At 34.7% G+C, this 26,570-nt stretch overlaps 2 protein-coding genes and 1 long non-coding RNA gene across 4 annotated transcripts; 1 reads left to right on the forward strand and 2 right to left on the reverse strand.

The window, feature by feature from the left end:
- Window positions 1-1,879: 1,879 nt before the first annotated feature.
- Window positions 1,880-5,051, reverse strand: LOC107790399 (uncharacterized). Its single transcript, XR_012697864.1, has 3 exons — window positions 5,038-5,051; window positions 2,736-2,860; window positions 1,880-2,061 (listed from the first exon to the last, which is right to left on the reverse strand). It is a non-coding gene; the product is annotated as an uncharacterized LOC107790399 (long non-coding RNA).
- Window positions 5,052-18,002: 12,951 nt separating this feature from the next.
- LOC107790400 (pyridoxine/pyridoxamine 5'-phosphate oxidase 2) lies at window positions 18,003-25,811 on the reverse strand. 2 transcript variants are annotated; one of them, XM_016612326.2, is made up of 10 exons: window positions 25,647-25,811; window positions 25,483-25,532; window positions 25,334-25,391; window positions 24,274-24,306; window positions 24,039-24,134; window positions 23,188-23,352; window positions 23,042-23,105; window positions 21,961-22,007; window positions 19,328-19,568; window positions 18,003-18,165 (listed from the first exon to the last, which is right to left on the reverse strand). In XM_016612326.2, exons 1-9 carry the CDS (start codon window positions 25,737-25,739, stop codon window positions 19,551-19,553), a joined length of 624 nt encoding a protein of 207 aa, XP_016467812.1. In that variant the 5' UTR covers window positions 25,740-25,811; the 3' UTR covers window positions 18,003-18,165; window positions 19,328-19,550. The 2 variants fall into 2 exon arrangements, with proteins under 2 accessions (XP_016467812.1, XP_075083777.1); XM_075227676.1 differs by lacking the exon at window positions 19,328-19,568.
- Window positions 18,523-21,944, forward strand: LOC107790401 (laccase-6-like). Its single transcript, XM_016612327.2, has 6 exons — window positions 18,523-19,021; window positions 19,106-19,257; window positions 19,350-19,594; window positions 19,946-20,074; window positions 20,222-21,163; window positions 21,250-21,944. The coding sequence occupies exons 1-6, from the start codon at window positions 18,887-18,889 to the stop codon at window positions 21,378-21,380; spliced, it is 1,734 nt and encodes a 577-aa protein (XP_016467813.2). The 5' UTR covers window positions 18,523-18,886; the 3' UTR covers window positions 21,381-21,944.
- Window positions 25,812-26,570: the final 759 nt, after the last annotated feature.

The raw sequence follows: 26,570 nt of genomic DNA on the forward strand, positions 1-26,570 counted from the left end.
ACCAATTTTTATGTTTATGTTATAATATATGTCCTCTTTAACAACACTTCGCTATAACATCCAAAAATATTCAGAACAAACGAGGTTGTTATAAAGAGGTTTGACCGTAGTAGGCATATGGTTCGCCTTTTGTTCTGTTTTATTTTGTTTTCCTTTTTGAACTTCATTCTTATCGACAAAATTACACAGGCAGCCATATACGAGGGTTTCAAGCAAGTCATACCAAGGAAGAATAGCAAATCAAAGAAGGAAGTGCACTTCTCGTAACTTTCAACACGAACAGTCATTTTGATCTTATGGAAACTTGTTAGTTGATGTTCGTCTAGTATTACTAGAATCCTTGTAAATTATATTTCAAGTACGATCGATGCTATTTGCAGAGTATATTTCAAGTACAATCAATGGTATTTGCAAATTATATTTCAACTTAAAGTCGAAATAATAGGGGGTGGGCAGTCGGTTCGGTAGAATTTCGGTTCGGTTTATTCGGTTTGTGATTTTAATAATCAAAACCGAACCATAATAACTTCGGTTCGGTTCGATTTAGAGCTCGTTTGGATTGATTTATTTTAAGTGCTTTTAAGCCAAAATAACTTTTAAGTCATTTTGTAGTGTTTGGATAAAGTAAAAAAGTTTTTTTAAGCACTTGTTTTTAAGCTAAAATGACAAAAATAAGCCAAAAACTAGAATTCCTAACTTATGGCTTAAAAGTCACTTAAAACAAGCCCATCCAAACATGCTCTTATTCATGTTTTAAGAGTTAAGGTGCACAATTTCGAGCTCTTGCCTTGTTTCAACTTTATCCTATTACTAAATAACAGTTCAAAACTTTGTTAGTTTTCAAACTTAAATAATATCATGGAGAAAAATAGTAACCGGATTCTTGATTAAGCTTATTCGATCAAATATAAGTAAAGAGATTGATACATAGAAGCTACTACAGATGCCTACACAATACGTTTTCTCCTAATGTGAGACAATATACCTAATTATTTTGTTTTTGATAACCGTGGTGTCCGGGCAGCTTGCGCGCACCAGCAACAAATATCAGGTAACTCTATCCACCAAGGCTTGGATAGATAGGAAGAAATCACCTAATATTTGCCTCCGTTGGGATTTGAACCTGAGACCTCATGGTTTTCACCCACTTCATTGACCACTAGGCCACAACCCTTGGGTGCGACAATATACCTAATTTAAAATATAACATTCTAACAATCACACGCAAATTCCAAATTTACTTTTCGTAGACCCAAAAAAAATAGTTAAGTACAAGAAATAATAGTTATCATGTTCAATTATATTAACTCAAAAATCCATCTGGACTAATTCAGATTTTAGGGATACGTTAAATAAAATGATATTAAATGCAAGGAATTGTCGAACTGAGATGAATTGAAAATGAAATCGGCCGTAATGAGAAAGATTTTGCTAACTGAGGACAAAAAAGAAAGGGGAAGTGGGGAACTTACACGTTAGCTCGCGAAGAGCAAGTTCCAGCACAGAAGGAGAAGAGTATCAGTTGGACTGTGAATAATCTGTAGGAGGCTTAGGCTTCTGAATTAGTTTTGGGCTTTAAGGCTAAGAAAGAGTAACACGGTAAGGGACTAAGTAAAAAACTTGTAAAAAAATTCGGTTTTCCGGTTTAACCGAAAACCGAACCGTTAAAACCGATCACCGAACCGAATATCGAAATTTTTAAAACTATAAACCGCAAACCGACCGAATAAACCGAAACCGAATAAACTGAAATTTTCGGTTCGGCTGATTTTTTCGATTCGATCTGTATTATGCTCATCCCTACTTGCACGAGCCGAATTCCCGGAGAAAGAGAATAAATACAAGCAACTCAAATAGTGAAAAGCCTCTTACATGCATTGACTGGGTAATTAGTGAAGGCAATTTCTCATTCAAACGAGCTCGAATACAAAATCTTTACACAAATGAAGATCTTATTTCCATTTTTTATCAGAATGAACAAAGAGAGGTGTAGCTAACACTTGCAATACAAACCTGACCGGCAGGTTATCCTTGTTTTTTACCAGACACACCAGCAACCACCTGCAAAACATGGAAAGGGAAGATTTCTGTTCAAGTATAAAGTAGACGCCTCATCTTCTACTTAAACTAATGAATTGGAGGGTAATTAAGGGATCTTTAGAAATCCAGACGCGATCCTTAAATAGATTCCACATACTTCACCGTCATAATCCTTTCTCAGCCTTTGGAATGTTATATCCGGCTAACTCAAGAGGTCTATTCTATTGACCAAAGAGATACAAACTATCTAGTAGGAGATGGTAGATTGACATACGCCGCCTATCAGTCCTAGCAGTTTACAACTCAAATTTAAAATTACCGCTTAGAGTGGCAAAAAAGAAAAAACTACAGAATGAAGGCCAACAACAACAACAACAAACCCAGTTTCCCACAAGTGGGGTCTGGGGAGGGTAAGATATACGCAGCCTTACCCCTATAGAATGAAGGCCATTCAAAAGAAAAACAAAAAATGAAAGACATGATTTTTAGCAACCACTAGATCCTTATAGCATGTAGAGACTAGCATAGCCTGTTACAAATTGCCTTACTGCATAAAAGATTACACCCATTATGTCTTTGTTACCCATCAAATAAGATTACAACCATTATGCGTCACCAAGAGGGACATAAACTGAAATACAATATCTAACAAGCTGAAACTGACAACGAAATTGAGAAAAAAGAGAGGAAATAACCAGGAGAGTTGCACTTGAACCAGTAGGAACAGATTAACTCACATCACTTAGAGCAGGTTGAGGGATTTGTTTTGATGATTCAAAAGAATCAAGCATTGGCCTTACGACTGCAGGAAGGAAAAGGCCTGAAAGTTGACAATACAAGAAATGTAAGACCAACTAATTCACAGACAAAAGTTAAAGCAAAATTCAGGAGGCAAAGACGAGGAAAGGTGCATTTCAAAGACAATATCAAACCTGCACTTCAACAGTATCTAATTAGCTTCACCCATTTATCATCCCTATTGACCAACTTCTTGAATAGGTCATAAGGAATCAACCATCACTAAGCATGTTAGACTCCAGCGCAACAAGGTCATATGCATTGCCTCCCCAGGAATGGGTTGGGTTTGACACTGGGTGATGTAAACTAAGATCAGTGTTATCAAAGGCGAAAAGCGCAAAAAAGCTCTAAGGTCTTGTTGGGGCTTTAAGCGCAAAGCGCAAATAAAGCGTGGGCTTTAATGAAGAAGGCGCAAATGGAGAAAAACTACAAATATGTATGTGTAGTCCAAGATTAATATATATAAGCATGAATACCAAATATATGGACAAAGAAATTGAAGAAGAAATATCAATTGTTTAGTGTCGCCTCTTCCGGATTATGCTCGTTAGCAGGAAAAGTATGTCTTAGAGCCTTGATGACAACATTGAAGCGCCTGTTAATGGATTGACGTTTAAATCCAATGCTTGAGGGACTTGTTTTAATGGATTTAAACGTCAATTTGCCGAAACCCAAAGCTTATATGGGAGAGGAATCGAAACAAGCCCAAGATTCAGATAAAAGAAAAAAAGTTGAGTGATATGGTGAAAACACATGAGTAACATATGACGTCACACATCAGAACTCTCCAAAACTTCCCATGTAAGGCTTGACCTAATAGCCTGCGCCACACAAGAAAATAATCCACTAAGCACTACTGACACCAACAGGATCGAGGCTCCCCGAGAGAGCAAAATATGGAGTCTATTGTGTATGCAGCCAATATCTCTGTGGTAGAGGAGACAACTGAAAACAGAGGGATTTATGTAATAAACTCTAATGCAAGATAAATGGCTCAATAGTTACACAGACACACTTCTCCAATCTCTTGTCACAGTAACACTGGCTTTTAAATCCACTAGGTCAGCATATGTTAAGATCAACTCCAGCCTCAAACAAAACCAAAATTATCGAAAACATTGCACTTGATGGAAATTGTTTACTGGATGAATCATTTGATCATTTCTATTTTGGATTGGAAGTCGTCCAAAATATGAGACAAGATAATCTGAATAACTACTGCCCCCACCCCCCACCCCACCCCCACCCACCCCCCAAAAACAACCCCTTATCTATCATAACACATGCAGAGAACCCCTCGACCTATAATTGGTGTACTCTGGATTTAGATGCTTGATGCACGCACGCACAAAGCGTGTGTATTCCTTTTTCTTGGTTGATAATTACACATATCAGTATAAATAAGATGCTAAGAGTCAGAAATTGTACACTATTCACAGTTAAGATCAGGGGGCGGATCCAGCCCTTTGGTACCAGGTTCGTCTGAACCCGATATTTTCGACGCGTAGCATAAATTTATGTGCAAAAATTCATTAAATTACAAAAAATAATAGATATGAACCCATAACTTTTTAACTATAATGGGTTCAATGCTAAAAACCTTAAAAGTTGAACCCATAGAGTTTAAATACTAGATCCGCCTCTGGCTAAGATAGATCAAGGCATGCATTTTCTCTACTAATGTTCATGTCTCTCTAGGACTCACACACACACTCTTAACTACTCTCTATATGCAGCTGATAGACAATACCAAATGCACCAGTAGATTCACAGCATGTAAGGCCGAGCATCGAGTCAAACCCAGCCGAGCTTATTACAGTATAGCCGAGCCTAATAGCTAAGCTTTATTACAATATAATTGAGTTCAAGCCGAGTGAGCCCGAACCAATGCTTTATTGTTTGCTTCTTCACAGTGGTACGCCTTTAGGAAAATTCAAATTCATAATAAATTGATTGATATCCAAATGCGATTGAACTAAATAAATTATAAGCCTAAATTTGAATTAAATCCATGCATATCAGTAAAGGTCGAATCTAAAAAGAATCAGTCAGCCGGAAAAACGAAAAGGACAACTAAATTTAAAAGGAAAAAAAAAAACTTTAGCTAAATTACACTATTGAAATAGCTATTTAGCAGAAAAGCGAGATTCTTCTAAATTAAAGAGCAAAATATAACATTTTAAGATATTAGATGGTTACCGAAACCCGCGATGAGACAAGAAGCAGCTACAACAGGCTCTTGGACTACGAACATTTTCAATTTCTCCATTACCGGCATCTTTCTTCCTCTTCGATTACTTTCCTTTTTAGGCTCTCAATTCCTGAGATCAAATGCCTGAAGAAGATTTTCGGAAACGGGTTGGATTCTAGTGATGTGATCTTAATTATGTCAAAATTATGACCCGGCCCATAATATTGAAACTTGGCCCATATTCTTTTGTTAACCCAAATATCCGTCTATTCAATCGCTTAAACTAAAAATAATCAATGGAAGTATAATATATACATAATTTATGTATTATAGGTGTATAATTCTGTACCATTAATCTATCTATCTATCTATCTATCTATCTATCTATCTATCTATATCTATATTTATACTATATTAAAAGCACGAAACCCCTTAGCGAAATATCGTTCGCCTTTTTTACCCTTAAAAAATAGAATTTATATTGGACAAAATAGTAATTAGATTATTTTTCTAATATTTAGTACTTCAAAATTAATTAAAATATTTTATTATTAAATCTTTCCTTGTTTAAACTATGTAAGAATTTCTAATATTTAGGACTTTAATTTTCACTATAACTTTACCTTGTATAAACCATTTCCTTAACTCGACAGTAATATAATCATAATACTTTTTCATGATAAATTTTTTAATATTTAGGATTTTGAAATATGAAATGTATAATCTAGCATTGTGATATGCACAAACTTACGTCTCCAATAGTAAAAAGAGACCGAATTTTGGCTCTTTTTCAATAGTTGTTTAATGAAACATCTTTTCTTTTTAAACTCTTATTATGGTTTTGAAAATTGTAATGCAAGAACTATGCATTTTACATCTCTAATTGTTTTGAAAAAACAACCTCTATTTAGGAGTTAGGTTAGCTAAAGTTTATTGGCAATTAAATATTTCTAATTATTTTATTTATGTACAAATTCCTAATTTCTAAAAAATTAAAATTACAAATTGCTTGCTTAAATATTTAAAACTTTAAAATTATCTAAGATTTTATGGACAATTTTGCAAAGGCATGTAATTGTAGATTCCATGTTTGCAAAGGTAACGAAGTGTGCTAATAAATACTAAATTAGCATATACTATTAATACTCTTTTAACTCAGCATCGAAATTTAGAAATATTTTTGAAACGACATTTAACAATTGCACGTTTAAGTATACATAACTTAAAGATATTTATATAGGTTTTAAAATGGTATACTTATAGATATGGGGTACACGCACAAATCACGTATCCTAAAACTAGCATTATATTAAAATTACGAAGTCTCTTAGCGAAATGTCGTTCGCCTTTTTAACCCATTAATAATAATTTTAACTCTAAACAAAATAATTATTTTATTATTTTTCTAAGAATATTTAATTATTTTCCTAATTCTTAGCACTTTGAAATCAACTAAATTTTATTGATTGAATCCTTCCTAATCAAAATTAGATAGGAAATAATATTAAAAATTTAAATTCTATTTAGATTCTACCACTTCAATGGAATAAACACATCAAATTGAGCACTAATGTAAATATTTGAACTTTTACGAAAGTTAGGTACCTTACATAAATAAAAGTATATTAAAATTGTAGTTAAATATGTACTATATGAGTTCTAAAATAAAAGCACACTCATAATACTGCATATTTATATGAAGATACGTAGTGCAAAATTTCTTCCTAAATTGAGTAATTAGATAAATAGGATACAATAATTATTATTTTAAAAAACTTATACCTTTTTTTTAGATTTCTTTTACAATAACTCATAAATAATTTTCAATTTAAAATTTATGTAATTCTTTTAAAGTTTATATTTATTAATACGAGATACAAGCGCAACGCGCGTATCCTAAAGACTAGTATCTATATATATAATTATAAAAGCATAAATATTTCATGCTAAATATTGAATGACTAAAATATACCCGTAACATTGATCGACTTTATTGCTCATAAATATTTATATAATTTAAGGATGTAATTGTAAATTATCCAATAGTCGAATTTTTTTTCGATTAAAATTAAACATATGGCTAACCCTACAAAATTGATATCGGGTATAATTCGTGGACTGCTAATCACCGCCACATCAAACTAACCCTTGTCTTACACGGCTGAACAAGACCAAGGAATCTTTCTTATTAATTCACTTGGTGATACAAATTGTGTAGTTTGAAAACGGTAAGGAAATACTAAGTTATAATTTAATTAGAATAGGTCCTACATCGATGCAACTTCTGATTAAAGAGAACATGGACCCTAAGAACTCTAACGAAATCAACATATATTATTCCATCAAATTATATAGCACGAAAGTTAATAATTTTTTCAACCTTCTTATATTTGCAAATTTATATAGATACAGAGACGATTGCATCATTGCTGGTAATCAAACATTGTTTCGACTACCTTTAATCTATTAATTATTAGTTTTTTGGTGTTGGTCTTTTCTATAATGCAGATAGACCCATGGACGTTCTTGCAACCACATCAAGCGGCACACATTCTTGGAATGTTGGAGTACAAAATTGAAAATATTTTTGTTTCTTTTGGATAAATTGAGGTATATTAAGGAATTAATGTTTTATGTTATTTTACAGTTTTTATCTTTAATAGAGAAAAATAAGATATGGAAGGGAGTGCTTATCTCTTTGGAGATCAACTTAGAAAAATAGAATTGATTTGTAATTTTTGATTTCCTTCTTGCTTTAATTTTTATGTTGATTGTGTTTAGTTTTTTATGTATTAGATACCACCCGAAGGCGGTGTTCTTTGTTTTATTCTTTTGGTTTTGTCTATTTAATCTTTTGTTTAGTTCTTTTCTAAATGGTTATTAATGTTATGTTGTCTTTGTGTAGGTCAGCACTCTGGCTATAAGATTTTGCAAGGTTGACTCCGGATAAGAATATTACAAAAAATAGTTATATTATTTTAATTACACATTTTATTTCTCATATAAAATATTTTTTCATCGAATAAAATAGATGTACTTTAAACTTCCCATTGCTCAAAAACCAGTGCCGCACTTAACAAGGCTAAAAGGATATTCTATGATTATTTGCCTTTCCAAATATTAGGTTTCTGCCCGAATCATGAATTCCTTCAATAATTCAGATTTCTCTTTTGTAGTGTAAATTTGCTTGAGTTCATGTTTCTATATCTTTTTAGATAACACGACTGAAATTATTAGATTTTATCACATAAAGCTTGCTTTTTCTTTTAACATAGAAAGCTTTACTTCATACTTATTAGAAGAGAAGTGATTAGAGGTTTGAGTTAATCATTCAATCCAACTAAAATAAAGATTGCAGGTTACAACGAGTACAAAATTTGAATCATGCACAAGTATGGGTCAATCCTTATACATGGTATCTCATACTGTCTTAATATATGTTAAAACTTCATTAACTACCATACATATGTAGTTGAATGTTTAATATTTTTGGTAAGATATTGCGTGCATCGCGCGAACATAGAGACTAGTACTATATAAAAAGCACGAAGACCCCTAGTGAAATGTCGTTCGCATTTTTTACCCTTTAAAAATAGATCTCACATTGGACAAAATAGTCCTTTAGTTATTTTTCTAATATTTAGGGCAATAGTTATTTAATTATTTTCCTAATATTTAGGACTTTTAAATCAACAAAATTTTCTATATTAGAGTTTTCTTTATTTATGTCACACCTCCTTTTTCCTGAGGGGTAGAGGTAAGGAGTTTTTCCAATTAAAGTGACATTATTCGAAATAAGATTATTTATTTAATTCAGAGTCGCCACTTGGGATAATTATTATGGTGTCCCAAGTCACCGATTTATTTTAAAATCCAAAATCAAGAAAATTGACTCTATTTGTGGTCCGCGAATACATAAGATCGGGTAAGAAATTTTGTTAACCTGGGAGAAGGTGTGAGGCACTCCCGAATTCCGTGGTTTTAGCACGGTCGCTTAACAATTAATACTTGACATAATTATCTTATTTATTACACGTTTTAGACATATTGTGCATTTTACTCTTTACGAGAACATGCTAATGAACTAAGATAAATATTTAAAGAGGAAGCTCAAAATTTGGCAGCATGCTTAACAGAAAATAATTTCATTCATTCAAGATATAAACGAACACCAAAGAACACCAAAAGAAAAAGAAAAAAACAACTCATATTGTTAATCAAAACAAGATAAGGAGTGGACCTCAAAAGTTGAATCTGAAACTTTACGGTTTTACAGTTTTGAATCTTAAACACATTCAGACCGCACACAATACCTCAAACGGAGCATCAAAACTCGTCGGCGACCTCAACTAAAAACCTCACTGTTTCGACTGGGTTTGGATGGTAGTTTCTGGTATTAAAGGGGCTGTTCTATGGAGGTTTAAGGGTTGTTTTTGGGCAGTGAAGCTGCTGATTTTTTCGAAAGAAAGACGAAGAAAGAATGACACGAATAGAAATTTCTTTATCCTAGAAGAAGAAAATAAATTTCTCTCAATTTCTTCCTCCCTATTTTTTTCTTTCTCCCCCTCCCCTTTTCCTCACATTTCTCTTATATGCTTCCAATAAGCTATTAATAAATTAAAAAATAATTCAATACTCTAATCCCTACTAAAAGAACATTAATGGATATAAATATTTATAAGTTGTTATTCACTAAACACTAACTATTAATTAATAAGTTTCATCACTTACAAATGTGAAAAAAATATTTTCAAATGAAATAAAATAAAAAACCAAGATTTGAAGAAAATATTATAAAGAATTCAATAATGAAGACCTAACAAAAATTATAACATGAAGAAGTTCTAGACGAGAGGTTCTATCAAATTCACTTTCATGACGTAATATTATTGTTTTTAATTTCTGAAATACAATTAATTAAGAGAGTTTTTGACAAGTCAAAAGATTGATAATGAATTTTTTATGATCTACAAAGCTAATTACACAAAGTAGCACACGAATTGTGTGACGAGCCCGTGTGTAAGGCATTGGGCACATACCAAGCATATGTCGAGCGCTTGAGCGTAAGCTTCACAAGATAGGAAGGAGCTCACACGTAAGTCCAAGAGTATTTCACGAGTGTCTTGCCTCGTACCGGTCCATATTTTGCCTAACCCCATTTGGTGAATGGAAACAAATGTAATAGTTAAATACAAAGATTCAAAATTGAAACATCCATCAACTTTTTATCTTTTGAATCCTTCTTCTTTTAAAATATGCTGGAAGTTTAGATATTTAGGATTTAAAACACAATCGAAATTTTACGTTCTTATTTAAATAATGTAACATGACCAAAAAATTTTTCTCTCATAACATGACTATAATTCATGAGAGAGAAAATTAAAGATGGTAGTCAGATAACTTCGATACGTAGTTGGCGGGAATACAATCACAATAAGTCATATTACTTCATTTATCGAGCTAGCTAAATAGGAAAAATGTTCATAATTTTTAGGAACGTATATATTTTTTATTTAATAGTATTTATATGATTTCTTAAAAAGTTGTATACTCACTAACATGGGTACACGCGCAACGCGCGCACCACACTAAAAGCACGAAGGCCCTTAGCGAAATGTCGTTCGATTTTTTTTATCCCTTTAAAGATAGATTTCATATTTGACAAAGTAGTCATTTAATTATTTTTCTAAAATTTAGGACTTTAAAATTAACTAAAATTTTGACCATTAACACTTTTCTTATTTGAATAAAGTAAGTCTTCCTAATATTTAGGGATTTCAAAGAAAATACCAATTTATTCATATAAATATCTTGCCTAACGTTTAGTGCATTGGAATTCCAAGGTAAATTAAGTAATTGTACAAAATATTCAATTTAATGGCAAAATAATCCCCTTGAAAATTTAAAAATAATGGCCTTCTTATGTAAGGAGTATTTTACCTTTTTAGAGAGCATCCAACGTATAGTGCATCTATATTATTTTTATTTTATTTTTCAGTCATTTCAATAAATTATTCCTAATTATTTTTCTATATATTAAATAATTTATTGTAGATTAACATTGGTTAGATTGCCTATTTCTTATCTTCAATATTTACAAATTACCCATTGTTGTTAAAAAAAAATTAAGATACTATTTTTTTAAAACTTTTTGAATTCTGAACATTCAACTGAATAATTAATAAAATCAGCAATACAAAAAAATAATGATATTTACTAGCAACAAGAAGTTTTTTTAAAGAAATTCTAAATATCGTGCATCCTCATATAAAACTTATTACCACGACAAGAACAAATTAAAAGATGGAAGAATAAAGATAAAAAGATGAAAAATAAGAACTTATTTGATAATGTTAAGTAATGAGAGCAAAGAAGAAGAAGAATCCCAAGACTAGATCGAAAGCGAATTCAAACTGTACGTAGTTAGATTATTCCAAGTTTTAAACATAGTTAATAGTTATAATTTTGTTCAATAAGAATCTATCTTCAAAGGGTAGAATAATTACTTTCATACTAGACATAATTTTTATTTAATTATTTTTAAATATTTAAAATTTTGTAATATTTAAATATGTAAGGATTCTAACATTGGGTGGGTGGATGGGTGCGTGGGGGATGTATGAAAAAATCGATTATTGTATAATATTAAGTGTTATAGCAATAAGGATGAATTGGTAGACAACAACAACAACCCAGTAAAATTCAACTAATGGGGTCTGGAGAGGGTAGTGTGTACGCAGACCTTACCCCTATCCCGAAGGAGTAGAGAGGCTATTTTCGAAAGACCCTCGACTCAAAAATAACAAAAAGACAAAAGGACAAAAAGGAGACAATATTAGTATCACAACAACAATCATAGGAAAAATAAGAACACCATGGAATTCAAAAGAAAGATGTAAAGCAAAGGGAGACAATATTAGTAAATATTAGTATTACCACAGCAATCATAAGAAAAATAGAAATACCATAAAATCTAGAAGAAAGATGCAAAGCAAAAGAGATAGCTAGTAAATAGGACATGCACTGAAAAGCGAAATAGTAAGACACAACATTGCCATAAGCTATCTTAGACAAAAATCCTACATGGCTAGTCCCACAATGGTACGAAGTAAGGCACGACTCGACTACCTCCTAACCTACAACTCTAATACTCGACCTCCACATCTTCCTATCAAGTGTCATATCCTCGAAAATCTGGAGCCTCGCCATATCCTTTCTGATCACCCCTCCCCAATACTTCTTAGGCCGACCTCTACCTCTTCTCATGCCCTCCACAACCAGCCGCTCACAACTCCGTACCGGAGCATCTGGGCTTCTCCTTTGAACATGTCTGAACCATCTAAGTCTCGCTTTCCGCATCTTGTCATCAATGGGAGCCACGTGCACCTTTTTCCGAATAACATCATTCCTAATCTTATCTATCCTAGTGTGCCCACACATCCACCGCAACATCCTCATTTATGCTACTTTCATCTTCTCGATATATGAGTTCTTAACGAGCCAACACTCAGCCCCATACATCATGGCCGGTCTAACCACCGCTTTATAGAACTTACCTTTGAGTATCAGTGGCACTCTCTTGTCACACAGGACTCCAGATGCTAACCTCTACTTCATCCATCCTACCCCAATACGGTGTGTAACATCCTCGGTGATCTCCATTCCCTTCCTGGATAATCGAACCAAGGTACTTGAAGCTGCCTCTACTCGGGATGACCTGCGAATCAAGCCTCACATCTACGCCCACTTTCGCTGGCTCAGTGCTGAACTTACACTCCAGGTATTCCGTCTTCGTCCTGCTCAGCTTGAAACCCTTAGACTCAAGAATCTGTCTCCAAACCTCCAGCCTCTCGTTAACACCGGCTCGCGACTCATCAATCAAAACTATGTTATCGGCGAATAGCATGCACCATAGTACATCCCCTTGAATATGGTATGTTAACGTGTCCATCACCAGCGCGAATAAGAACGGACTGAGCGCAGAACCTTGGTGTACCCCCATTACAACCGAAAAATGCTCAGAGTCGCCTCCTACTGTCCTAACCCGAGTCTTAGCCCCATCATACATGTCCTTAATCGCCATAATGTAGGGAACCGACACAGCTTTTGCCTCCAGGCATCTCTAGAGAACTTCTCTAGGAACCTTGTCATACGCTTTCTCTAGGTCAATAAACATCATGTGCAGATCCTTCTTCCTCTCTCTGTACAGTTCCACCAACCTTCTAACAAGGTGTATAGCTTCTGTAGTCGAACGACCCGGCATGAACCCGAACTGGTTGTCGGATACAGACAATGTCATCCTCACCCTCGCTTCAACCACCCTCTCTCATACTTTCATGGTATGACTCAGTAATTTGATACCCCTATAATTGTTACAACTCTGGATATCACCTTTGTTCTTATACAGTGGAACCACCGTACTCCACCTCCACTCATTCGGCATCCTCTTCGCCTTAAAAATAATATTAAATAACCTAGTCAACCACTCCAAACCTGCTCTCCCCACACACTTCCAAAATTCTGCCGGAATCTCGTCTGGCCCGGTCGCTCTGCCCTTACTCATCTTACGCATAGCTCCCACGACCTTCTCAACCTCGATACACCTGCAGTACCCAAAGTCACGGTGACTCTCGGAATGCTCCAATTCGCCTAGCACAATATCCCGATCCCCTTCTTCATTCAAAAGTTTATGAAAGTAAATCTGCCATTTTCTCTTAATTTGGGCATCTTCCATCAATACTCTACCATCTTCGTCCTTGATGCATCTCATTTGGTCCAAATCCCGAGCCTTCCTCTCTCTCAACTTGGCCAGCCGGAATAACTTCTTCTCCCCACCTTTTCCCCCCAATTCCTCGTACATACGACCATAAGCCGCAGTCTTAGTCTCCATGACCGCCAGGTTAGCCTCCTTCCTAGCTGCCTTATACCTCTACATGCACACTCGCCTCTCCTCCTTACCTATGCTCCCCACTAATTTCAGGTACGCCGCCTTCTTTGCTTCCACTTTACCTTGGACCACTTCATTCCACCACCAGTCTTCTTTGTGCCCACCAGAGACGTCTGTCGAGACCCCTAACACCTCTCTCGTAGCCTCCCTAATACAATCTGCTATCGCTGACCACATAGTGATCCCGTCACTACTGCTCCTCCAAGCTCCCATAGCCTACAACCGGCCCTCCAACACTTGGGCTTTATCCTTAGTTAAGCCTCCCCACCTGATTCCCGGTCTTCCTCGAGTAGACCTTTTCCTCCTCTTTAACATAATACCAACGTCCATCACCAAGAGCCTATGATGCGTCGCGAGTGTCTCACCCGGAATATAGTAGACAACAAATATATTCTAAATGCAAACTTATAGCAATAAGTTTGTATTCTATATGAGATATCATTAGTTATTTTTCTTTCTTTAGGCATTCATTCTGACCAATGACAACTCCCTATAATATTTTTAATATATTAAATTATTTGTTATAAATATTAACTCAACATTAGTTATTTATAGACATTATAGTGTCACTTGCCAATCTTTTTCTATAAATCTCCATGGACCGAAATATTCAATTTTTTTAATTTTATTATTTTGACAAAATCTTTGAAGATTTGTGATTAAAGCATGTTTGTGTTACTTGTTTGTTTTCTCTATTAAGTGGCAAAAATAACAACAAATTCATAAGATATTCACAGCCATATCAGGACTTCTGTGGGGGCATAATTTCTTCTTTTATTGAGCTAGCTAAATGGATATCAATATCACGATTTTCAGAAACTTATATTATTTTATTTAACTTTTTATTAAATAAAAAACTTAAACACACTCTTTAATATTAATATTTATGTAAGTTTTTGAAACTATATATTCATTAGAATAGGGTTACGCACATAGCGCGTACTCTAAGACTAGTGTATAATATATGTATGGCTTAATGCAACCGCTTAAATTTTAACCTTGTTAAGAAAAAAATTGGATAAATAACCTCTCTGCTAAAATTTTGAAGCACACTTTTAAGATTATAAAGCATACTACCATAATTTATGGTACTTCAAAAACAATTTGGGAAAACTATATAATATAGGCACTCCCAAAATCAATATCCGATAAAATATATATAGTATATATATTAAATGTATAATATATATATATATATATATATATATATATATATATATTATATTTAGCTAGCAGATGTAATTGTTTTTGGCTGATTGGTCAAATGTGTAACTTACCTTTCAAGATTCGGGCATGGCTATTTTCCCAAAAAGTTTCATTAATGGAGTCAAAATATAAACGATAATTCGGAAAAGGTCCATCAGCATAATTTTAGCTCTTTTTTGTTTATTTATTATTTTTTCATTTGTTATCCATTTAATTATGTGTAACTAAAAAAGATCCTTGGTAAATCGTAACTATCCAACTGGAGTGAAATTTTGTCAGCAAACTAGTTAATCTAAAGTTTAACAAAATTCATTATCTTTTTATTTAATCATTCCTTATTCAAAATTCATTATGTCATTAGTCCTCCACATTTATCGCGTAGAGCCTATTAAAGGTAAAGAGCTATTCACTATGAATTTTTTCCATTCCTTAGGCACAAAATTTGAGATCTTACTTTTGGTCAAAGTTGAAGGATCGTATCCATCTCACCATACTCTCTAATGGTGATTTGGATCTTTCAAACTTTCAATACCGCATTCAAGCCTCCATTTTGTATAGTAAATTAAACATATACTAAAACTTTTTCCCCCATGTCGCAGCCTAATTGCAACTTTATTTCTTGCGAAAAATTGGATAAAATGGCAAATAGGATAGGGACGAGTGTGGCATCTGCATTTTTTGCCTCCCTTGTACGTTGCTCTTGCATCAATATTAGCACTTTCCATGACGAAGATGATGAAGAAGAAGCCAAAGATCGCCCTCTTTTGCTTACAAAACATGCTTCTTTCACCTATTACCCCCACAATTCCACCCCTAATTCTAAGCTTCCTTCTTCTTGATTTATTACTAAACGTGTTATGCATGCACTATGTTACTCGGATTCTTAAAAATATTGTTAGAAGTGTGTCGTATCTTTTAGAAGTTATGCACTTTTACAGGATCTGACGGGGTATGACAACATTTTGGAGGATCTGAACTACATTGTCTACGTGCATGCAAAAAGCATGTGCTAGGAAGATGCATGGTTGTAGATTCTTTTATTTTTTGGGGGTCCCTTTTTTTTCCCTTTTGTTTCATCAGCGGAGGAGAAGGAGGACATAACGCTACTGATGGAATTTGAACCCTTCTACTCTTTCTATGCTCTTCTTTGATTCATTATAGACGTGTTATTTATGTGCTATGTTGTTCTGATCATTCAAAAATCTTGCTAGGGTGTATCGAATCTTTCAATAATTATGCACTTTTAGAGAATCCAGCAGGGGTGAGACAACATTGTGAAAGATACGAGCAACCTAGTCTATGTGACTTCTTTCCACTCTCTATGTTGTGGTTATATTACCCCTTGATCTTGATTGTTTTATAAATCTATGAACTGCCTACTTTATGTCATTTTAAGTTAATGAGAGGCTTATCTTTTCAAATGGGTTGTACTCCTTCATATGTAGAAAAACAAAAAACTCTTGTTTGCTGACGGATTAATTTGTTGTTGACATGATTTTCGGGTCACAATATATCATTATGTAGGAGAGATAGTCGAGTAATTAAGAAATTTGATCCATATAACAATATTTCTTGCTAAATCATTTGTTAAAACACGTTTTCCACATTGCTCTGGATTCCTTTGCTTCTTCAAATTGTGGAGAAAATCTTTGGAATTGGGCCCTTGAATTGATTTGATTGTCAAAATTTTCCCATTCTTATCTATGTGATTCCTTGATATTACTAGCTTGTTAAAAAGACTAATGTATATAAACTGTTAACTAAGCAGCTGACGTTAGTAGTTGTATATGTACAAATATATAATTTAGAACCCATAAGCTTAATATCAAACCCATAAGCTTTAAATCCTGGTTCCGCGTCTTCGTACGAGAGACACCAATCTTCATCTGGTTGATTTTAAATGCACGTCAAGGAAGTGCTTTGGTAAAGAGCTAATTATTGGCAACTATTTCTCCTTATGGTTTTTAATGAATTTCCTTTTAAGAAAAAAGAAGAAAACAAAAGAGACCGAAATGTAATTCTTAGAAGGAATGCTTTAATGGAAAAAGAGAGTAATTAAACTTTACAAAGATATAGGGAGATCATACTTTTATAGATGATTTAATTAGGGCCCTCAGAGTGGTAGGGTTAAGAAGGCGTGCAAAAACTGCTTATGATTTTGAGTGATAAAAATGTCGAGAAAAGACCATAAAAAACTACAGAACTTTTTCCCTTTTGGTCGCCTTTTAATAGGGGTTTATACAATACTCCGTACGAACACATTTTTGCTCGGACTCTCCAAAAATATCGCTGGATGTGTGTGTCGAATCTTCTAAAGTAGTATATTTTTTGAGGATCTGACTGCGACAACATTTTGGCGAGTCTGTGCAACATAGATTATAACCTCCCCCTCCAACTAACAACAATAACATAACACACAGTATAATCCCACATTGTGGGGTTTGGGAAAGGTAAAGTGTACGCAAACCTTACCCCTATCTTATGGAGTCGGCTCAAGGAAAACAATTCTCGACGAGTGTGAACCGAAGAACAGTAATAAGAAGGTCATGTCGGAAATACCCCCAACACGGTGACCTAAATATGTATACAAGTAGTCTTTCCATCTCACTTTAAATGACACAATTTACTTAGGCACGAGTTGAGAAATTATAGATATAGCTTGTTTATTACTAGCTATTGTAGACAACTGTGGCACTTGTATATGATCATGCCATGGCCCTCATGATTTAATTGTATGAATTTATGTTTATTCTTTTGATGGATAAAAGGACACCAAGTGGGGTTTTAATTTGTTTGTGGGGTGTGTATGTTTGTGTTGAGGAAGTAGTTGTCCCCTACTCAAAAGTGCAGGTTTGCATGCATACATTCGTTTCTCAGTCAAAATATACAATTCATAATTCATACAAAAGAATTACTTACGATAGACCCTTGTGGTCCGGCCCTTCTCCGGACCCCGCACATAGCGGGAGCTTAGTGCACCGAGCTGCAATTTTTAAATTCATACAAAAGAAAAAAGTTTAGCTTCTATACACGGACGTACAAGATTTTTTGACACTAGTGATCACTTAAAACCCTATAATAAGTACTCTCTCCGTCTCATAGTCTTAATTATTTCCTGTATAAAAAAAGGATGCCTCATTTTATATTTTAGTAACTTTTTAATTTCGATAATGACACTCACTTATAGGAATAACATGACTTGTTTAAAACCACAAGATTCAAATGGTGTTTTTGATATGTTATATCAGTTAAAGACCACAAGATTCAAAGGTCTTATTTATATTTTTAAACTTCTTGTCCAGTCAAACCGTGGGAGTAATATTATGTAACCTGCAAATTATGGAAAAAAAACCTATTACATGTATAATTTAAATCCAATTTGAAAGAAAAATGCTAGCTAGTATGTTAAAGGACTATAATGAGCTATACTTAATTAAACAAAAGCAAAAAAAAAAAAAAAAAAAGGAAATGAAAACAAAAGTCTTTGCTCATCTCTGAGCATATATGAATAAAGACGTTCCCAACAACTTATTATTACAAAACCATGTGAGAGAAATCATGGAAACTGCCAAATATAAACATCTACACAACATATAATAATTTCTCTTCGTTGTATATATTCAAGCCTTAGTATTATATATAAAACATGTCTTCTTATTTCATTCTCCTGCCCACTTGTAAATTCCCTTTCTCCAACTCTCAACATGACAAACTTAGTCACTACATTATTTATTTACTTTTGCTTAAACTTTTTACTCTACAGTAACTACAGCAACAATGTTAAAGGTTTTACATCACAATGGCCAAGAGGCAGATCAACAAAATTCTATGACTTCAAGGTTTAATCCTCTTGTTTTACCTAGTTTCTTTATTTACTCAGTGGTTATTTTTTTATAATCAAAATGTTATTTCTTCTTTTGCAGGTGCAAACAACTAGAATAACTAAGCTATGTAACACCAAAGACATTCCAACCATCAATGGAATGTATCCAGGACCAGTTGTTTATGCTCAAGAAGACGATAAAATTATCGTCAGAGTAACAAATGAATCCCCATACAATATCACAATCCACTGGTGATTAATTACAAACTTTTTCCTTAGGTTATTTCACATCTATTTTTCTTTCACATTATGGAAAACTTACCTGAGCTTTTGAAGATTATCAGGCATGGAATCCGGCAGAGGCTATCGTGTTGGTACGATGGCCCTTCTTACATTACACAATGCCCCCTGCAAACTGGACAAAACTTCACGTACGAGTTCACTCTGGTAGAACAGAAGGGCACATTTTTCTGGCATGCACATTTTTCGTGGCTTCGCGCCACTGTTTATGGCGCTGTTGTTGTTTACCCTAAGAAGGGTGTCCCTTACCCTTTCAAGTTTCCCTATGAAGAGCATATCATTATTTTAGGTACATTAATTCAATATAGTTATCTTTTTTTAGAAGAGTTTAAATTCTGTGTAATAACGGACTCAAAACTATTTACACAATCATGTATTTTACAATTGTTTATTGATCACCTAGAGTAAATGGTAAGCAACTTGCTATAAAACGTAATCTTACACTGGTAGTGTAAAAATTTTATGCACTGACTGTATATGACGTAAATCCTTTTTGGCATAGGAATGTTATCGAGAACTATTTTCTTCAATAACTAATCCGAAAACAATCTTATTTCCAAAGAGTTTCTTAAAAGATTTAACTTATATACACTGACTTACACAAAAATGTTTTACTATTCTCAAACTTGGGAATATACAGGAGAGTATTGGATGAAAGACATCATGCAAGTTGAGCAGGCAGTTCTAGCTAGCGGTGGAGCGCCGCCACCTGCTGATGCTTTTACCATCAATGGCCACCCCGGCCCTAACTATAATTGCTCCGCCAATGGTAAAGTTTGACATCCATTACTTAACTTTTACTTCAAAACTTTTAACTCAAATATGAAGAAAATATGTTAAAACTTCTACCATTAATGGGAATATTTGTTACTTTTAAACCTTTCGTGTTAGCTAAAAGTGTCATGATTTGTTTCAGATTTTTATAAAATAGATGTGGTTCCTGGGAACACATACCTGTTAAGGATAATCAATGCAGCTCTGAACCAGGAGCATTTCTTTGCCATAGCAAATCACAAGTTGATAATCATTGAAGTTGATGCAGAGTACACAAAACCGCTGACCACAGACCGAGTCATGCTCGGTCCAGGTCAAACATTAAATGTCCTAGTGACAGCAGATCAACCCATAGCAAGATATTCGATGGCCATGGGACCTTACCAGTCTGCTAGAAATGTCTCATTTCAAAACATATCATCAATTGCTTACTTCCAATATTATGGCGCCAGAGCAAATGACTTGAGTTTACCTGCAGCTTTACCGCGTTTCGATGATAATCTTGCAGTTAAGACAGTCATGGACAGGCTTAGAAGTCTTAATCCTGTCGCTGTTCCTAAGGAGATTGACAAAAACCTATTCTTGACAATTGGACTAAACGTGCAAACATGCCGGTCCAAGAATCCCCAGAAAGATTGCCAAGCTAAAGGGGGTGGAGTCATGGCTGCTTCCATGAATAACATCAGCTTTATTAAGCCTAACATTTCAATTTTAGAAGCTTACTACAAAAACATCAATGGGTACTTCACTCAAGATTTTCCCGGGGTACCCCTGAAGTTCTATGATTTCGTGAACGGGGCACCTAATAACGCTCCTAATGACACAAATTCTCTAAATGGAACTAGAACCTATGTCCTTGACTATGGGACTAGGGTTCAACTTATTCTACAGGACACCGGAACTGTCACAACGGAGAACCACCCTATTCATTTACATGGCTACAGCTTTTATGTTGTGGGCTATGGTACCGGAAACTATGATCCCGAAACAGCCAACTTCAATCTGGTGGATCCACCATACATGAACACAATTGGAGTTCCAGTAGGTGGATGGGCTGCCATTCGATTCGTTGCTGACAATCCAGGTAATAATTTTAGAAACTGAACTTCATCTCTTAATTATTACAGTCTGTTGTAATAAACTCTTGGTTGGACCATTTTTTGTGCATAGGGGCATGGTTTATGCACTGTCATTTGGAGATACATTTATCTTGGGGCTTATCGGTGGTGTTCATTGTGAAGAATGGGGAAGGGCCATTACAAAGACTTCCTCATCCTCCAGCAGACTTGCCCAGATGCTAACTATATATATGTGTTTATTAGGGTTGAGGTTGATAACAACAAAATATGGATGGTTTATAATTTTCAAATGGAGATTCTTTGACCAACCAAGTGTGCAAGCCTATACATTGTTCTTTTCCTTTTTTCAAAGAATTGGCATTTGTTGAGATTTCTAAGTTCATGTAAGTCTTTCCTGTTTATCCGTTTGTCTTATGCATCATGACAAAGGTGCCCTTATAAGACATATAGACACATGCAAGTAGGAAAATTTATGTCCCTTCCCTACTCCCCACAAATAATAAAAAATAAAACAGAAGAAGAGGTTGGTACCAACTAATTGCATTTAAAACTCACTTTTTAACATTTCCTTCAAGTAAACTAGCAAGTGCTTAGCACAAACACTTGGGACATTCAAAATGTCAAAGCATAATAAACTTTGACGAGTAATCAGCTTGGTAAATCACAACTCACAAGACAGAAAAAAGGGATTCCAATGCAGAAATTCAAAGGCCACCAGAATTCTCCAAATGACAATGATACAAGGGAAAGAATATCAGGACCACAAACAGAAGGTGAAGCATTAGAGGTTAGGATGAGGTACCTTAGTACACATGTGCTTCAACTTCAGCTGAATGCTTTCATCAGGAACTGTGAAATCTCATTAGATTAGTATTCGCATCTTGACACCGTCATTATATAACAATACAGATAACTAATATTTTTATTTCATCACGTTCAATAGTCTTGACTGAAGATGCTGAGCATCATAACAGATTAAACCCAGAACATCTTGGTAGTCCACTGAACTAGAGAAACCAAGAAATGTACAATGATTGTATATAATACTTCACTAGAGATTTAAAATTAAGCAAATTTTCGGAATCTAAAATAGGCTTTAGTTAAATTCCATTCTACCAACAAATCCATAATGAATCCACAGTGGAACAAGTTATATCTCACATTCTAACAACTGAAGAAATCCCCTGAGGAGAAGGATAAAAGAGTGTCTAGAAACTTGACTGACTCCATAACTTGCATGGCTGATACGACGAACTCCCACTATGACACACAATTTGGCAGATAACTAACCAAAATTAATATAAATAGGCCCTTTAATTTTACATATAGGAATAATCACCTAGCATGCCCTTCCTTGGGGATGCTTCTTGCTAAAATGAGTATTACACAATCTCATTAAACAAAGTCACAGTCCCTTTTTTAAGCTTCTGATTTGGCATAACTTGAAATATTCATTTGCACAGAAGCTTTGCAAGCAATATCGCGTTCAAATCATGGATCCGTATAGTACAATCAGAAGTAGAACGCACTGAGGGAGCAAGAGGAGAATACTGGAGGTCTTTGTAGACAGGTATGCAAAACCATGACTAATCTGATTAATAAAATTCTCACACTTGAACTTCCTGTCTCTTATGATTCTGACATCAAATTTCTATAATGTAATGGTAGATCGTATTACATATGAAACGCTATATTTTCGTTTATTTAGTCAAAGAGAACAACGTTCCTCTCAGAATCATATCAATAGTACTAAAAAGATTCATTACGGTACATATGCCAATAGTATGATTGGGGTTTTGAACCGGCAATAGTTCAAGCATAATCCATGGGATGGCAAATCAAATATCATGGGTTGACTTTATTTTGCGTCCAAAAGTTCTCACCATTGACACTTTGTCCAGTCGTAAATGATAGCCTCTCGTTACTTTTCAAGTTCAGATAATCAACCTGTAAGTAACAACAAATACTGAAAAGTTACAGAGGTGATATTCTCCTTGGTACGAGTTACATGAACAGGGAAAACTCAAACCTGCTCAGGGTCCAGAAATAGAAGGCAGAATGCATCAACTGGACCAGCAGAGGGATCCAACGAGTCGTGCAATGGTTGCTCATCTAGAGAAGGAAGTCCTGGAGTGGGCCCCAAATACTGTAGTCTTGATCTCACAGAACCAGCAAACCAAGCTGCCTCTCTTTGCTGAATTGTTATAACCAGAAAAAAAAAATGTATTATTTACCAAGAGAAAAAATTGATGCAGTAAGTTTAATTACTGCATCAAGTTGATGCGAGAGATCTCTATTTTGTAGAGATCAACATCACAGACAGTGAGATCTCTGCTTTATAAATATCAATATCTTACATATAGAAGGCATCTTATCAAGTGACCAGTTATGTAGCTAATGTCATTTGAGGCAATAGCAAAAGTTGACTACTCTCAAAATGTTCTGATCTGATCAACTAGCTCTTTTACCCAATTATGCTGATTATATTTTGATATTTGAAATACAAAAACTGAACATATGGGCTGTGCAGATAACTCAAGGATATCTAGAGCAGAAGTATGAAACCAATAGAATTTGGTTGAAAGTGCCACTACTATTTTACTGTGAAACATTTGTATAAAAGCTCCAAGTACAATCAGATATGCATGGTAATTGAACATAGCCAAGTGCTGAATACAGCAATTTTCTGAATGCACTTTTTGCTTTTTAATTGAGCTTTTAAGACAGCTTAAAATCAGAGGATGAGAGTGAGGCACTTAGCTTTGAAACTGGAGGTGAAAGGCCTAGATATATTACTTGAAAAACAAATACAAACTCAGGAACTTGACAAGAATAGGTAAAAGATATGCACATGAAATGGTAAAGATTTGCGGGAATTACCTTAAGTTTATCTGGGTCAGAATTTGATGCATCAATCATATCTACTCTTCCAAGAATTCGATATTGTTCCCAAGTTTCAGTGAAATACCAGCATACCTGAATCATTACCAGATTCGTCCAAACGACATTGGATTAATTAAAAAAATGTTTCACATTTGACGAGCCATAAAAAAGAAAGGAGCCGAATCATATTATATTATCCTCAGTAACACTGAAATAACAAAGTAACAAATACCTCTGCAAATGGGCAATGCTTAAGTTCTTCAATCTGCACTGGTTCAAGTAAACTGTCATCAGTTCTAAGCAAAGATTCACAACTTAAATGGAAAAAACTAAAAGATCAATTGTACTCCATCTGTCCTATTCTATGAGACGGTTGTTGGAATAACCATGGACTATAAGATATTTATGTGAAAAAGGGCAGCCTGACGCACAAAGCATCCCGCATTCACACAAAGTCCAGCGAAGGACCGCACCTCAAGGGAGTAATGTAGACAACCCACCTTGACGCAAGCATCATGGCTGATTCCACAGCTCGAACCTGTGACTTATAGGTGACCTATATTAAATAAATAATAGTGGAAGATACTATTTATAAAGTAACAGTGAAAAAGTTAGTTTGTCAGAGATAACATCATACTAACAACAACGCCGACGACTACGCCTAAGTCCCAAATAGGTTGCGATCGGCTATATAAATCCCTACTGACCATGTTTCCCAAACTCTCCCAGTGTGAGCTTTTGCTCACATTGGTGGTCCCACGCCCGGATAAAGGAGGAGTTGCGGTAGGCTGGCAGTCAGTAGTTCGGCGTACCACTAGCCAATTCATGATGAGTCCTCACAATATAAATACTCCTTCCGGTCCACAATAAGTAATTTTTTGGCTGTTTTCACACAGATTAATAAATCCACCTTTTAACATTAATTAGTAATGAAATTGACCATATTAACCTTTACTATCTCTTCACATAAACAATCCTATCACATACTCCAACATTATTTATTCCAAGGGCAATGTAGGAAAAAAACAATTAATTCATTCTTGAAATCTGAAAAAATCAGATATTTTGGACCACAAAAAAAGGGCCAAAAAATCACTTATTGTGGACCGGAGGGAGTAACATCTTACTAAAAGTTTTAAACTTTGAATAGTTTATGATATGAATTCTTGAAAGTTCCAAAAATTTATTAAAAAAAATAGAAGGATGTCAAAAAAAACTTTTTCTAACACAAAAAGCTATCAATTTCCCAAGTACCAGCCATAACATGGAAGAGGGTACATAGAAAAACAGACCTTGTGGCTTCTCGAGTCAGTATTAATTTGAATCTTGTTAGTACCATCTTGAAACCCTCTGTGAAAAACAAAAACCATAAAACCCAAAATGAAAATGAAAATAATCACTGGATTTAGCATTACTATAAGCTTAAGGGGTGAAAATAAACCTGAAGACAACAGTTCGATTAGAGGGTCGGCCATTGGATCCAACAGTTGCCTGATAATGCAATAAGCAAAATCAGATCATAAAGAACTGATTTTTCCGGTAAATTCTATTTCATGAAATTAAGTAGAAATTGGAATAAAGATTGAAATAATGAAGGGATTTTACGAGCTGAAAGTAAGTGGAATGCTTAAGATGGGAATTGGAGCTGAGGGACTTGAGAAGAAGCTGCTTCCATGGCGCTGTTGCTGAGCTACTCATTTTCGGGACTTTATTTTTTTTTTTGTAAAGATTCTGAGGAGGTTTTTTGTATTTTTCAGGGGAAAAGAAAATGTTTGTTGGTAAGAAGGAAATATAGAAACTTCTTGTGAAAATAATTATATTGTGGATATTCATTTATTACTCCGTTATAGATTATTTATTTAGTATTATGTTGTTAAATTTTATCTACAAGCAGCTTATGCAGGCAGGTTGCAAGCAATTTGCAGCACCTTCTTATTAAACAGGCACGTTGCAAGCAGCTCATGCAGACAATTTACAAGCAGCTAAAGAAAAGCCTTGCAGCTGCTTCCTGAAAAGCCTCGCAGCTGCTTCCTTTCTTCTATAAATAGAGGAGTTTTCAGTTCATTATGTACATAAGTTTGAAGTTTGAATAATATATCAGTTTCTCTCTATACTTGTCTTTACTTTACAGTCTTTATTTTATAACACGTTATCAGCACGAGACTCTGCCATCTCGAGAAAATACTTTGAAAGTATCAGAGGTACGAACTTTCTTTTTCTAAATAATGTCAAATCTTTCTAAACTTGAGTTTGTAGCCCTGGATATATCGGGCAAAAGCTACATGTCTTGGGTGCTTGATGCCGAAATTCATCTTGATGCGATGGGTCTGGCAGACACCATCAAAGATAAAAATCAGGCATCAAACCAAGACCGTGCCAAAGCAATGATATTCCTACGCCATCACCTTGATGAGGGCCTGAAAATGGAATATCTTACTGTTAAAGATCCAGTCATACTGTGGAATAATTTGAAAGATAGATATGACCACCTGAAGATGGTCGTTCTTCCACAGGCACGTTATGATTGGA

The sequence above is a fragment of the Nicotiana tabacum genome, chromosome 13 (assembly GCF_000715075.1).
Source record: "Nicotiana tabacum cultivar K326 chromosome 13, ASM71507v2, whole genome shotgun sequence".
NCBI lineage: Eukaryota > Viridiplantae > Streptophyta > Magnoliopsida > Solanales > Solanaceae > Nicotiana > Nicotiana tabacum.